At 41.8% G+C, this 16,365-nt stretch overlaps 1 protein-coding gene across 5 annotated transcripts in view; it reads right to left on the reverse strand.

The window, feature by feature from the left end:
* Positions 1-16,365, reverse strand: part of SEMA6A (semaphorin 6A) — a 126,440-nt gene that overhangs the window by 63,335 nt on the left and 46,740 nt on the right. For all 5 annotated transcript variants that reach the window (XR_011699923.1, XM_071580518.1, XM_071580516.1 and 2 more), the window contains exons 2-5: positions 12,484-12,621; positions 10,045-10,162; positions 4,886-4,946; positions 3,356-3,418 (exon numbers count right to left, since the gene is read on the reverse strand). Coding sequence is in view for 4 of the 5 variants with exons in the window: in XM_071580518.1 (XP_071436619.1) it covers positions 3,356-3,418; positions 4,886-4,946; positions 10,045-10,162; positions 12,484-12,583 (342 nt within the window). In the remaining variant the exon portion in view is untranslated. The remainder of the gene's footprint in view (positions 1-3,355; positions 3,419-4,885; positions 4,947-10,044; positions 10,163-12,483; positions 12,622-16,365) is intronic.

Consider the following 16,365-nt stretch of genomic DNA (forward strand, 5'->3'; position numbering starts at 1 on the left):
GCTGAGGTGTTATTTCAGGGAGTCCTTGTATCTCCTCTTTGGGGCTCCTCTCTTGCGGCAGCCAGTGGTGAGTTCACCACAGAGCACAATCTTTGGGAGACAGTGATCCTCTATCCTGGAGACATGCCCTGTCCAGCGCAGCTGCGTTCTGATCAGCACGGCCTCGATACTGGTGACCCCTGCCTGTTCAAGAACAGACACACTGGTCACGTAATCAGTCCGGTGGATGTTTAGGATTGAACAGAGGCAGCGCTGATGGAAGCATTTGAGCAGCCGCAGGTGGTGGTGGTAGATGACCCATGGTTCAGACTCATACAAAAAGTAGACAGTACAATGGCTCTGTAGACACTGATCTTTGTACTTTTCTTCAGGTGTTTATTGGACCAGACTTTTATGGAGTTTTCCAAAAGCTCTGTATCCCTTTGCTAGCCTGTTGTCTATGTCTTTGTCAATCTTACCATCTGAGGAAATGATACCTCCCAGATGGGCGAACTGCTGGATTGACTTAAGCTCTGAATCACGTATGGTGAGGTGGAGATGATGGAAGACTCCCTGAGGTGCAGATTGGTAGAGAACTTCTGTCTTCTTCAAGCTCACTTCCAGCCCAAAAGCTCAGCAGCCTCTGCAAAGCAGGATGTTAAGCGCTGCAGAGCTGCTTCTGTGTGAGCAACGAGGGTGGCATCATCAGGAAAAAGCAGTTTGCGGACAAGGTGATTCAGGGTCTTAGTGTGGGCCTTCAGTCGCCTTAGGTTGAATAGGCTTCCGTCGGTACTATATCGGATGTAGATGCCGTTTCCTTCATCGAGGTCTGCCGTGGCTCTTTGGAGCATCGTGCTGAAGAAGATTGTGAATAGACTTGGTGCAAGAACACAACCTTGTTTCACACCATTGGTTATTGGAAAGGGCTCAGAGAGTGCATCGTCATATCTGACTTGTCCACACTGATCCTCATGTAGAAGGATGATCATTTTGAGGAACTTGGGGGGACATCCTAAATGTTCCAAGATTTGCCACAGGCCTTTTCTGCTCACAGTGTCAAAGGCTTTGGTGAGGACAATGAAGGTTACATAGAGACCTTTGTTCTGTTCCCTACACTTCTCTTGCAGTTGTCTGAGAACAAATACTATGTCTGTGGTGCTCCCATTGGCTCTGAAACCACACTGGCTTTCAGGTAAAAGTTCTTCTGTGATAGGTGGTACTAATCTGTTCAGAAGTATTCTTGCAAGGATTTTACCAGCAATGGAGAGCAAAGGAATACCTTGGTAACTGGAGCAGTCTGATATTTCTCCTTTCTTCTTGTACAGGGTGATAATGACTGCATCACGGAGATCTGGTGGTAGCTTGCCTTGTTCCCAGCAACGCACGATGAGCTTGTGGAATTTGGCATGGAGTGTTTAACCTCCATACTTCCAGATTTCAGGTGGAATTCCATCAATCCCAGCTTCCTTGCCAGTTTTTACCTGCTCCATGGCCTTAAGTGTCTCTCCCATGGTAGGGACTGTATCCAATTTGCTTTTCACTGGTTCTTGTGTAATGTGCTGAATTACTGACCCTTGGACTACATGGTTGGCACTGAAGAGAATCTGAAAATGTTCAGGTTATCTGTTCAGGATGGAGTTTTTATCTGTGAGAAGTATTTGGCCATCTGCGCTGAGTAGGGGGCTTTGACCCTGCCTTGTGTGGGTCCATACACTGCTTTCAGGGCCTCATAGAAACTTCTTTGGTCACCCAAATCTTGCATAGCTGAGTCTTTTCTGCTAGGTTGATCCACCATGTGTTCTGGATGTCTTGAAGTTTCTTTTGGAGTTTACTGCATGCACGACGAAAGGCAGCTTTTCTTACATGGCAAGATGGCTGCTTGATGAGCAGTTCTCTTCTTCAACAATTCCTGGATCTCTTCATTGTTTTCATCAAAACAGTCTTTGTTTTTATTGGATGAGAACCCTAAGGATTCTTCAGAGGTCTGCAGGATGCTATTTTTAATATGTTGCCAAAGTGTTTCAGGAGAAGGATCTATGGGATTATCTTTAAGTCTAATGTGACAGTTTATCTGGAAGCTGTCTCTCACTGTAGCTGTTTGAACATTGTTAACTTTGATACTCTTTCTTGGAATGCCATGCCTTTTTTTAATCATGAAGCCAGCTCCTGAAAGGTAACTTTGAGTTTTGGGTTTGCCTGACCAGTAGAGTGTGTAGCCAGCACCATGCTCTTTAAGGCTGCCTTCGTCATGAGAGCAGCAATGTTGATGTGGAGTTGTGACAGTTCGTGGGCAATTAGAGCAGAACGTTCACTATCTGCAGTATCAAGCATGGTTCTGATGTTCTAAAATGTGAGAGTCAATTTGAAGACAGCTTTGGAGGCAGCTGTATGCCTTTGTGTTTTAGCCTTTGACCGCATCAGAAGATGCCCATTGTCCATGGTCAGCCAACCAGGTGAGGGGTGGAGTTGACTTTTGGTTAGGTCACCTTTTCTAAGCCCCTCTCCATGTGGAGCAAGCAGTGCTCTCCTCAAAAAAGGCTGCTTGGTCATTCAGGATGCTGCTGAACCAGACTGTCATCTCTGGGGTCAGTCTTGAGCAAACAATGTCCTGAGCTGACTGCATGTACGGTTGGGTCTGCGGCTTCCAGCACTTCCTCACCTGCTGTTTCAACCCTCGCCTGTCACTACAGGGCTTGGCAATGTCGGTGAAACCTTCGAACCTGCACAATGGATTTTTTAGTGAGGCACAGTGTGCGCAGAACTGGCCCCACCCTTTACTCCTAAGGTTCATCTGCCATGGCCTAGCGAGCTTGGACGGTGACAGCGAATACCTCAGGACGTAGGTTTGGTTAGAGTGTCCTTCTCTTAGATGGATGGCCTTACAGGGCTAAACGAGCTTCATCTGCCCGAGTTTAAGGTTGGAGTTGTCCTTCTTCTAGGATGGTTGCCAGAGGGCTAGCAATCCCATCCTGCCCCTGGACACACTTTGTCTGCCCCTTCAGCTGAAATCTGTCTGGCATGGGAGACCCTACCAGAGGCATAAACCACCGCCAGCAAGCTCTCAACTTCATCAGGGCACACAAGCTTCTCCCCCATGACAAGGGGATGTCCCCGGAGAAGTAGGGAGCAATGGTAAGCAAAAACTAGTACACTAAGCATTGTGTCCAAAATTCTAAATACTTGAAGCATTTCAGGATATTGCTGTGGCTTCTGTCACAATATTTTATCACATTCAAAGTGAACTATTTTTGCAAATTAAAGCCTTCAGTAAGTTTATGGAAAAAGCAATTACTGTCAAGAAGTGAATAGCAGCCTGAGATAATAGTGAAGCAACTAAACTGGAGTGGCAGATGCAGAAAAAATGAAAATTGCCTACCTTATGTTTTCCCTTCATTCTGCATGTGTCTACATCAGCTTGCCTAGATTTCCATGTCAATTTCTGCAAATATCAAGAAAGAAATCAATTAGAATGCAGAGGGTTTTTTGCATTTGATTTCAGAAGTAGAAGTTCCTTAGGGGAGACTAGCTGTTGAACATATATTTATTGAAAGTTTTGTGCACTTTTTCTTCATGAGTAATTCCCCAGAACAATGAAAGATCAGTGAGGTGGAGCATCACTTAATTTTGTTTAGCCGTCTATTTATTAGATGGAAACGTATTCCTCTTTTTTTAATCCTAATTTAACAATACGCCAACTTTGAAAAATATGTGCTTTTCTTAAAAGTACTACATACTCTCTTTTAAATTTATATTGCTCTTCAAATCAGAAAAAAACATTTATGAACCTTAACTGGATTCTAAATGAAATATGTATTATGGAAGATGACATTTTAGATCAGCAAAGAAATCAAATTCAGGTAATTCTTATCACTTCAGTACAGCTAACAGGTTCCACCTACCAAGACACTGCTGACTTTATCAGCTAACACTCTTCGTCCAGAACACTTACAGCTAAAACCCATTCTGGATTTTTTTGCAATTAGTTTCAGGAATGGTCAAATGTGGAAGGCTCATTAATTATTGTAAAACCTTGTTTAAAATCATATGGCCTAAGATAGTGTCACATTAGACACTAATGCTGCAATAGTTCTGACAGTGTTCCTGATCAGTAAACTGAGGCACTGTATATTCATGAAGGTCTTCAAGGTGAAAGAGTAACCATCTATGTTTATTTCCACTATAAGCCTGCGCCCTCACTCTTTGATGAATAATAGTGCATAAGTTAATCTTCAGCATTGTTCACAGTTATAATGAAGCACTGTTCCCTTTACAGTGGAATTCATCCAATGCCCAAATTCGTATGATCTTCTGCTGGATCAAGGCTGTGTTTGACACATATAACACACTATGAATGCAAGGCAAAGGAGCTGAATGGAGATTATTCTCAGTATGTTTATGTTAATACACAATACAGTAAAAACAGACAAAGCTCTTCTTAGTTTGAATTCAACTTTCCATGGAGATAATGTTCAATACATCTACAAAGTGATGATATAGTAAGATTTTATTTAGTCAGTATTTCCATGAGTCAGAAAAATTCGTGTGCATGAAAATACGGAACTTGCTTTTTATGATGAAAGTTTCAGTATACTTAATTGGGATAGTATAGCTGTTATAGAAAACTGCTGCATATAAATGAATAATGTTGGACAGATGTTCCATCAGGGACCTCACTGTATTTCAGTACAGATTGTTTATCAGCCCAGCTAAATCACTTATCAGAAATTCACACAGGACATGATTGCTACCCTAGCTTTCCCCAAATATGATTAGCAATGCCATTGTACTTGCTTATTACAGTTTTTACAGCAGTGTTGCCAAGTTCTTTGAAACAATGTCATCTTCCTATTTATTTGAAACTTGTTCTAGTGTCCTTGGTTTCTGGATGATTATAAAAGCTACTTACTTTGCTAAAATAAATTTCTTCTGTATGTGATGTGTCCATATCAACAGTATAAATATGGTCCCTGTAAACAAAGGTAAATGAGTACAAAATCAAATGGAGCAGTCAGACAGTTCATTTTCTACAAGAGAGCTATCTATGACAAGATAATACATAATTCATTTAAAAAAAATTCACAGGTCTTATGAGGAATCATTACTGGCATCATTGCCTGCTTCTCCCAGAAATGCACTTTCACATATAAACTCTTTGCCTTCCCAGTAAAAAAAAAAAAAAAAAAAAAAGCCACCAAACTTCAAAGTAAGATTCTTTCCCAAAACCAATTATTTGAACAAATGAGATTTGGGCAAGTAGATGAGTCCCATGTGATTTCTGTTCTATCAGTCCTACAGCAGATGCCACAATCTAGCATGCAGATGTTTTCTGTATCCTGAAACCAGCTACAATAGCTCTTAGGCAGCCTTTGCCAGATTCCTGGGCTAGCAGTCACTGTGTCACATTTAGCCATTCAAGGTTAAAAAGAGGCAAATTCTTCCCTCTTTCTTTTTTTTTTTCTTTTAATTATGTGTCTAACCTCAGTTGTTATAATCTGATTGGCAATGTAGTAGACAAAAGACTGACAGCCACAAAACTATTCCCAGAAAGCATTCTTCTCTTCACACTGCTGGCCAAAATACTTTTCTGAAAAATGTTCACATTTTTTTCTTGCATTTACTTTCCAGTTTTTCTGAGATTCTCTCCATCTCTGCAATTAGCTGCCAATCTGTTCTTGGAAAGAGAAAATAGACTCAGGTAAAAAGGTAAAAAGGTATTTTTAAACACGATCCTCTGTGTAAGCTGAGAACAAAGACAGCTCTGTATGGAACTCAAAATTTGAAAAAAAACCCAACCCACAATGCTGTAGTAAGCAGCACATCAAATTGGGTCTAGCCATCTCATTTTTCCTTGAAATAACATTGGCTTTTTTCAACATGCAGGAAGCTGTGCAGCTGAAGCACGATCCACAGCATTTGAGGGCCTGCTGAAAGCAGAATACAGACTGTTTCCATTTGAGAAACCCTGCTCACAAATTTGGGTTTATTTTATTGGGTTTTGGGCAAGTAGTCATAATCTCTTAAATGAAGCAAACACAAAATACTGCTTTAACAGAAGTAAGCAACATTTCTCTCACGTGGAAAAAGAAGCAGCACTGTTGTGGGGAACTAGTGTTTAAAAATTTGTCTGCTGTGGAGTTTAAGGCTGTTTACTTTGTAAGATGTCAAAGAGAAGAATTGAGGGTTTTCTTCTCTTCCAGACTGTAAAACTAGATCTGTCATTTTCTTCAAAGATATATTTAATGCTTCAGTTTATTATCTGCCTGACTTTAGAGACAGAGCAGTGGTCAGGGTTGATGTTGGACTAACATTATCTATTAGCATGATATCAGCTTCATAGATCATGGCATGTTTCTCTCTTCATGTACACTGCTCTCTATTACTGTCACTCCTGCTATACAAAAGCGGGGAAAAATATCTTGAATTGTAAATGAGGTGTGGGTGGACCTCTAAAAACTTTCTTCTGACACAATTGTTGATTTTAATCATCAGTCTTGCTTTCCAGATGTTACAATTTTTTCTTCTTCAACAAGACAATTAAAAAATACAATGGTGGTCCCCTGAAAGAGATGAGTTATTTAGTTCCATTCTCAAAGAACAGCTTTCAGAGGACTTACTTTCTGGTTCCAGAAACAGTTCAAAGAAAACTCAAAAGCTAAGTTACAGGATTGTCCGAAAGAGGGTTAGCATCAGGAAAATTACATATGATCTTCTCATGCTGAATGTGACATATAGTTGCTGACAGTGTCAGCAGAGAGAGAAAGAGTTGTCAAATTCGGGGGAGGGCTAGCTAACCACAGACAATGTGGGATTGTCCTTGCTCTCCTTTTCCCACTGCTGCCCAACTCCTTCTATCTACTAGCTGTGGTATGTGTACAGTTTACTGCTAATTAAGTTATTCTAACACAAATTTACTTAATCCCAGTTTTTGCTTTTCCCACCTCCAGTGAGCAGAACCAAGTTTTGTTACCATGGCATAATCTTGTCGAGGAAGGGAATTTAAATAATGCCACCGGCTGTGCATGACCCTTGGCCCCTCAGTGCATCGTCTGGAAACATGCAACTGCCAGTGAGGAGGGAGCCAATCCATCCTCTGCTCTCAGCCTGTTTCGTACATACTCATGAGGGGTGGCAGATAACATGAACAAAAGCTGGCACAGCACGAGACAATGGGAGGAGGAGACACAGCAAACTTAAAAAAGGGGGTGTGTGCATGGGTGTGAGTGAGTACGAGTGAGATGGCGAGGGAGTACCCTTCCCACGAGAAAAAGAGAAAACAGAGTTGGTCCTTTGCAGACTGCAAGTTAGATATTCAGACAGTAAGGCTTCATGGGCTTTGGCTGAGTTATTCTGATTTACACTGGCTTGGGTATCTCTGCCTGACAACATGAAATAAAGCCTTTCTCAAGTGACACAAAATTTTATTGGGTAATAGCTAATACAGGAGTCATATCCCGTATGACAAAATAAGCAACTGACAGACAGAAATTTCGATCTCCATCAGCAGCTCACTAATAAAATGCTAGGAGTTCTCAAATCTAAGCTAGCATCTCTGGGGCACAGAAACTGTCTGCAGAAGTCAACACTACATTTTCTAAAACAAGCAAAAAGAGAACCCAACCTAAACACAACAGTCCTAAAATAAAACTCTCAATATTTAATCATTTGCTTTCATTGCTTTTGAGATAATTGGGTACAAACATAAACTTAGCATGGCTGTATTTCAATGTCTAAAAAAAGCATGAAAGCAACATCTGATATAATAGGCAAGAGATTTATGTTAGCTACAGTTTTCAATGAATCTGGTTAAAAACTCTTTGAGAAATACCTTTGATTGTATACAGATTTGCTTTCAGTCTCTAGATTTACTACAACCTCTGAAGGAGATGTGGTATTTGAGTTACAAACTTTCATTCACACTAGATGCTGAAAGATGACTAATTTTCTGAAGTTTATTACTTAGAGATAAAAACTACCTTTGACTTTTAACTTGTATCACATATACTTCTCAGCCCAGGAGAAACTTTATTCTGTACAACACAGAAGGGGAAAATAATATGTCAAAGGGCTTTTGAGTTACGAAAGGAAAAACATGTAAGAAGATTTTTTTTGCGCTCAAGTACAAAACAGATGAGGTCTTTATTCTTTTCTCTAGGTCACAAGACCCTAGGAATATATAAGCCCCTAGTAATAGCAAATTGTTTTATACAAATATGTAAGAATGCATATTCACATACTAGTACACATGCTGTCCCCCACATATTAGTATTGCTATATAATTTTTGCATACAGTGGTTTCATATCCAAAAACTTTTTCTGAGTTTTCCTGTTGTAATGCCAGTTGCTTGGGCACTGCAACAGTCTAATTGCGTCAATCTGAGTCTGGGAACAAACTATGAAAACAACAGAGCAAAATCCACAAAGTAGATTTACCACCATCTCACTGCAAATGATTTCCTAATTTAAAGGAAAACAAATAAGGAAAGCAAAGGGAACTCAGCCATGAAAAGGAGGAAATCCTGCCACCACCTTTTAAACCTCTTCAGCCCTCTCCCCACCCCCCTCATTATCACACTAAACACCAGTAAAAATACTAATTCTCTGAGCTCAGGCAACGAACAGGGCTTTGCCACTTGCTGCAGGACTGGCCTCTCCTTGTGCCCTACAACCAATGACACCACAGCTCCCCTGGAAAAAATACTTGTTCTTGGCCTGCACTTGATGCACAAATGTTTAGCATGAGTTAGAACTCTCAGCTCTGCCTCACAGAGCCTGTGCAAAGCAGCATATGCAAGAGGTCTGAAGCAGCTGCAATCACAGCTGCAATGGCTGGGTAGAGGAACAGGCAGAAGTGTATTCTTCCAGCAGTCAGGGACTTGACTGTGAAAATGTCATTCAGTGACCATGCTGGTGTAACCCTAACTACTTGGCACCACAGGGAGATCGACGGGCAGATCTGACCCACAAGACACATCTGACCACCCAGAAGATTGGGAGTGGCTGTTTGAGAAGAACACCAGGCAGCTCCTGGAGGCTGCCAAGGGCTCTGAGGACAGGGCTGGTTGTGAGAGGGTGCCTGCTCAGCAGCTGTCCCCTCTAAGCTTCTGGCCATCCCACCTGCCACTTCTCCCATCTGCAGCAGCAGCCAAGCTCTCTGTGGCACATGCAGAAGGGTACGTATTTCTCCAACGGAAGACTAGAAAGCAGGCAGGAAACAAGCTGCTGCTGGATAGGCAGCTTGCAAGGAGGTCCCAAACAGGATCTGGGTCCAAGAGCTCCTGGCCAGGATTACCCACCCTTGCTGATCTGGATGCATCTTGCATTCATATTGTATCTCTCATGTAATTTCCACTCTAAAATCAACTTTGATAACAACAGGCTGGAAGAGGAAGTGTTAATATCTGATCTGTGCCAGGTTGGCAGCTGTATAATGGGTGTAGCTCCACTGAGGCTGATAGTGCTAAGCTGAGCTATGGAAACTGAATGAGTGGCTCTATATGCAATTTTTATAATAAGACATGTGCTTGTGTCTGCACAGTATAGCTCTTCAAAAAATAATCCAAACACAAAATTCAATTAACTTTGTGGAAGCAGAAGCATGTTTGCTTTTTTTAACTTTTTTTTTTGCCTTAAGATACTAAAAACATGTCTAAGCCAGCAAAATTAAATTTTAGTAAGTCTTATAAAAAAGCAAATTTGTGCACCAGCAGAATCAGTCTCTAAAATTATCATTATTACTGAGCACAAACAAAATAAAAGGATGAGGACAGACTTGCTCCTCCATGGGACTAAAAAATTTCTCCAGCAACTTCCCTCTTGTAGCACTCAGAGGGATGCAGAAGTGTGTAGTCTTGAAACATAGGTGTAGCACATCACAAAACTGAAGTTTAGTTGACCGACTAACAAGGTTTCCTGTATGTCTTACTAACAGGTTGCAAAGCTCTCTCTGAGTGTAAGAAAACCCTAAAAATAATGATCCCATCATAGAAGAACTCAGAACATTCCTTTTCTTCTCCTTCCTCCTCTTAAAGCAGTGAGGCAGAAGCATCGAAGCAGGAGACTACTGACCTTGCAGCAATGTAGAGGGTCCTGTTCATGACCATGACAAGCTGGATATCCAGCCGGTGCCTCTGTGTGGTGTTCCGCCCTGGCTTGTGACCCACAAACACCGGATACTGCCTTGTATCTGTAGGAAGGAAAAAACAGTCAATAGGGTCAAAAGAGAATGAGAAACTGAAATGGTGCTAACATGGAGCATCATGGGGCCCATCTATAGCAAAAATCAGTGGCTTCTGTTCTGTCCTGGAAGCACAGCCTGGGGTTGCGAGGCATGAGCACAGGGAGTTGGAGAGTTCTTCAAAGTTACAGTCTCTGCAGCTGCAAAGGAGAAAGTCATCACCTGTGTAGAAGACAAAAACTGTGATTTCTTTTAAGTGTAAAGCTGTTCTGGAGCTCTTGGCACATAGGTACATGGCACTTTCTCACAGTTTTTCTTTCACTGCTTGCAGAGCTTAAATGCTTGCTCCTGGCTGCCAAAGTGTGTCTAGCAGGACAAAGCTGTTCCACAGTGACCCATCAATCACCACAATGCCTGGACTGCTAATGGCTAAAGCAAGACAGCTCTCTGTGGTTCAAATTGCCAGTTCCCTGGGTTTTCTGCAGGATTAGACTGTTGTCATACAACAGCTGCAGGGATTTCTGAGAAACAGTGAGAATTCACCACTAGAATTTTATGAAATGAAAGTCACTGCTTATTATTCTGGCAACCAGTCTGATACTTCAGTTCTTCTGGCAACTGGACAACAATCCTGACTGGAATTCCTGTACTGAGCTTATGCTATCAACAAGCCAGCTTTCTTCCCTACTCTATCAGTCAGCAAGAGCATTTATTGACTATTCCTGTGATGTTTTTTGGTGAGAAGTCAGCATACATGAGACATGCCATTGCTCCCCAGATAACCTGTGTGTACAGTCTATAACAACAGTGACCACTTTATGGTTAGACTTCATATGTACATATGATCAAGACATCTACATGGACAAAACAGGGAGCTAATTAAGTAAATAAAATGACAGAAGACAGGAGGAGAATAACCCTCTGATAAGGATCATCATCAGTAAAGAACTGATGCAAGTGGATGTTATATAGAGCTGATTAGCATCTAGCTACGACTGAGCCTTTCCCCTATGAATATGCTTTCCCAGAATCCTGCATCTGTTTGAGGAAGTCAAAGTATTGAATCACAGCATGGCTTCAGCGAAGCACCTGAAAGCACCATGTGTCAGAAAGCCTGGTGATAAAACTGGGCAGAAACAGGAACTTTACTCCAAACCAGATGCTGAGAACTCTTGAAGAAACAAAATAATACACCAGGCAGCATCTGCATTCAGAAGCTTAATCTTTCTGGCCATGTCCTTCATGCAAAACACTGAGTTTAACTATCAGGCTGTTTTCTATCCAGTAATGTTTCCTCTGTAATTCATGGATCTATCATGAGCTGGGGGCTTGTATGTTCATGTCCACTTCAGCATGACATGCTGCAGAGGAAAAAGTGATCCCATGTTCTATTTCTCCAAAAGGATCAAGACTGTCTAGGCTTGCATTAGCAAGAATGATTAGCACCACTCTTTGTGGGTGACAAATGCTAGTCCTGAAGAGCCAGTACTCACTCTAGACACTAGAGGTTTCAGCAGGGTTTGCTTCACAGCAGTTCTTCCCTCTCCTTGTATGGCACATGTCTATTAGCATTTGTAGCATATCAGGTGTGTCCTGGAGTCTTCTTTCAGTTTGGTGTTACTCAAGTTTATGAGTGACAAGGCTATCCCAAAGCACAGCAAACAAGGACAATCAAGATTCAATTTTCAATCAAATTCCTGGCCAAAAATAGGGTAAAACACAAGACTGCTCTTGGCTAACTTGCTACTCCCCAGCATACTTTTAGAGGCCCAGATGTCAAAGACTTCCTTTTAAACACCTGAAACTTCAGGAGTTTGAAGACTTTTCTCTGCAGTAATCACAACTGAGCTGAAGTAAATGTGAAAGAATCAGTTAAGCAAAGACTGATTTGCAATGTGAAATTCTGCAAAATACACAGAAAGCTCTCCACCTGTTTAGCCAGCAAGTCTCAATAGGATTTGCAGCTGTTGGTGCTACTGCAGGTTTTGGAGAGTTTGCCAATCTGCTGGTAAAAAGGAGAGAGGTGCTGTTACAAAAGATTCTTTGTCTTGATTTGGTTTTTAGCTACATTTCCAACTTAGAAAAAAATGCCTAATATTTAAGCAGAATCAGTCAGAACTTAGTGAAGTAAGTTCAATTATTTGTATTAGATCAATAAATAATATGGTCATGTGAAAAAGTGATGTTCCTATATTAGTATCTGACAATGTAAATCAGCTGATCTGAAATCAGGAAAAACAGCTTTACTCACTGCAACTGTTATAAAATAATGTTGATTTGAAGGCCGCATGATCAGTATTCAATTACGTCCTCTGGCCCCTTATACTTACAGTTGCCATGCGAAATACTGATCGGCTCAGAATCTTCTGGGAAACCAGCCCCAGCAAAGTGTAGCAGTGTGAAATATAGCAGCAAGGCTTCTGACCTCATAGTAGTTCAGCTGTGAGGCTTCACTTCTTCACTTCACCCTGTGGAAGACAAACAAGAGTTTGAGCACCTTCTGTTAAATCAGTTTTAAAGAGTCAAAGGAAAGTAGAGGGAGCTTTTTGTCTCCTCAAGCCTCTTATTGTAACTAAGTGGTCATGTTGTGTTTCGAAGTAGAAACTGCCCTATTAAGCCAGTTCTTCTTTAGTCCCAGCAGTGCCACACCTTGCTTCAGGATAGACTTAAGCTCCAGTGTGTTAAGCCTCTGCTGCTTATATGCAATAAAGACACTTCAACTCCTCCACTGATTGACAGCTGACAAGCGTGTTCCAAAAAATATTTTATTTTCCCCGTTGGTTTACATCCTGGGATAATGACATGATGACACACCCCATAAATAAAAAGCCCCATGCTACATTATTCTGGTTAAAAAGACATTAAGGGTTATACTATGGGACTCATTCATACTCTGCAGAGCTGTGAATCAAGTGAAGAAAGACTGACAGAGCTTGATGGAGCATTCAGAACATGTCATTGGGCTTTACCATAAAAATACGTACCCATAAATTGAGATGCCATAAAACCAATACTCCAACTTGTGATAAAATAAGGGAGAAAGGAACTGTCCAAAGTGAGCAATTTTTCCCCTGTGTTCTTCTGACACATTCATTCACACTTCATGTACAAAAATATCCCTAAGTCTTGAAGATAAAGGGAACCACTGGGGCCTTTGGATACAGTGAAAGAAAACAGCACATAATACAGCAAATAGTTCATAATTCCCTGGCAGATTTCACAGAGACATTGATCTGCAGAGGAAATCAGTACAAAAGTGAGGTTTTCTTTTTATCCCTTCAAGAGTTTCAAACCTTTGATGCTGCCTGCCAAAGATTCCTTTTGAACAAAGCTATTTTACAGTAGTCTGTCAGTTATTCAAGATTTATAGGCAAAAAATAAAACTTCATAACCTACATAGTCTTTGAAACTTAATTTGGCAAACAAATTGCTAACTTGCCTTTCTGCAACACTATTTAATGTTAGATACCTACATCTACCTTTCTAGATGCCAAAAAAACCATTAACAAGTCTTGAGTGTCGGATTGCCATTTGTAATTTCACAGACACAGCTGATTCCTCATTTTTTACCCAATTGAAAAATGTCACAATAATTAATTTGCCTCATCAGATATTTGTTTTCAAATAAAATTTCAGTTCCTATAAATGGATTGGAACAAGGGCTCTGTTGCATTGCAATAAAATCCATAAGGACTAATGATTTATTATACTCTGTGTTAGCCTATTATTTCAACACACAAATTGGAACTCTGGCTGATTCTTTCTATTAACAAAATAATTGAGGGACTGAGTTAAAATGAGACTTGAAAAAATTCTAATCACAGAATCATAGAATCATAGAATTGATTGGGTTGGAAAAGATCTCCGAGATCATCGAGTTCAACCCTTGGTCCAACTCTAGTCCATTTACTAGATCATGGCACTCAGTACCACCTCCAATCTGTGTTTAAAAATCTCCAGGGATGGTGAATCCACCACCTCTCTGGGCAGCCCATTCCAATGCCCGATTATTCTCTCTGGAAAGAATTTTTTTCTGATCTCCAACTTAAATTTCCCCTGGCAGAGCTTAAGCCTGTGCCCTCTTGTCCTATTGCTGAGTACCTGGAAGAAGAGACCAGCTCCCACCTGGCTATAACTTCCCTTCAGGTAGTTCTAGACAGTGATGAGGTCACCTCTGAGCCTCCTCTTCTCCAGGCTAAACAACCCCAGCTCCCTCAGCCTCTCCCCATAGGGCTTGTGCTCCAGTCCCATCACCACCCTTGCTGCTCTTCTCTGGACTCACTCCAGCACCTCAATATCCTTTCTGAACTGAGGGGCCCAGAACTGAACACACTACTCAAGGTGTGGCCTCACCAACGCAGAGTACAGGGGAAGGATCACTGCCCTGGTCCTACTGGCCACACTATTTTTGATCCAGGACAGGATCCCATTGGCCTTCTTGGCCACCTGGGCACACTGTTGGCTCATGTTGAGCTTCCTGTCAATTAGTACCCCAAGGTCCCTTTCTGCCTGGCTGCTCTCCAGTCACTCTGTGCCCACCCTGTAGCGCTGCAGGGGGTTGTTGTGGCCAAAGTGCAGGACCCGGCACTTGGCCTTATTGAACTTCATCCCATTGGAATCAGTCCATCTCTCAAGTCTATCCAGATCCCTCTGCAGAGTCCTCCTGCCTTCCAACAGGTCGACACTCCCTCCCAACTTGGTGTCATCAGCAAATTTCCTGATGATGGACTCAATCCCCTCATCTAAATCATCAATAAAGATGTTAAACAGGACTGGACCCAACACAGACCCCTGGGGAACACCACTGGTGACCGGCCGCCAGCTGGATGCAGCTCCATTCACCAGCACTCTCTGGGCCTGACCCTCCAGCCAGCTCCTAATCCAGGAGAGGGTACACTTGTCCAAGCCATGGGCTACCAGCTTTTCCAGGAGTATATTATGGGAGACAGTGTCAAAGGCCTTGCTGAAGTCCAGATAGACCACATCCACAGCCTTCCCCTCATCCACCAGGTGGGTCACCTGATCGTAGAAAAGAGATCAGGTTGGTCAGACAGGACCTGCCCCTCCTAAACCCATGCTGGCTGGGTCTAATCCCTTGTCCACCCTGAAGGTGCTGTGTGATTGCACTCAGGATGAACTGCTCCACAACCCTGCCAGGCACGGAGATCAGGCTGACAGGCCTGTAGTTGCCAGGGTCCTGCTTGCAGCCCTTTTTGTGGATTGGGGTGACATTGGCCAACCTCCAATCATCTGGGACCTCCCCAGAAGAGAGCCAGGACTGTTGGAAGATGATGGAGAGAGGTTTGGCAAGCTCTTCTGCCAGCTCCCTCATCACCCTGGGATGTAATGTAAGGTGATGACTGACACCTTAACTGAACAAAGTGTCAGACGGATGGCAAAGGATCAGAACAGCAAGAATAAATGCAACACAATACAGACACTGTCTGTCTAGTACAACTTATAAGAGAATCCACTCTAGAAGATAGTACATAAAAGCCCCAAGAGAAGTATTTCCATCTAGCACTGGTTAGGCCAATAGCTGTGTATGATTACTGACACAGCTATGTTTGCCTGCAGACACCTTTCTCTACCTGTTTCCTCTATTTGTCTCTTTAGTCATGTCTTACATTTTCTCTTGACTGCCAGCTCTCTGGAGTAGAACTGTTTCCTTCTATTTGTTGCCATTTTGGCCCCTTAGGAAGGCCCAAAGTAGAAATAAGCAGCAGAAGTAAACAGCATACTTGGAAAGAGTTTCCCTCAAGAGGTTTTAATTAAAAGTAAGATATACACATTAAAGGGGTTTATTCCTTTATCTGTATTCCCTTTTTCAAAATGTCACTTTGCTGCTTGAAAAATTTTGCCCCTGTAAGTACACTGCAAAGTGACAAAACAAAGTGTCTTAATACATAAATAGATTGAAACTCTTTTCTTCTTGAAATTGCTACAATCCAATGTAGAAATCTTTTCTGAAATGCACATAAGGAACAACAGTTTAATGGGAAGAACTTATCAAGTGATCCAACTCTTCCACTTAAACTGTATTCATCCACAGTATCAGTCTGTATCAGACTGACAATTCAAACCCCTTGGCTCACAGTGAGACTCTGGAGCATGAGAATAACTTCTATCTAACTTCCTATATGCACATAATCCACTCACTATCTAAAAATGTGTGTATGCTGTGAGAAAAGTATCACAGTACTGTGGACATA

Source organism: Pithys albifrons, chromosome Z, assembly GCF_047495875.1.
Source record: "Pithys albifrons albifrons isolate INPA30051 chromosome Z, PitAlb_v1, whole genome shotgun sequence".
In the NCBI taxonomy this organism is placed as follows: Eukaryota; Metazoa; Chordata; class Aves; order Passeriformes; family Thamnophilidae; genus Pithys; species Pithys albifrons.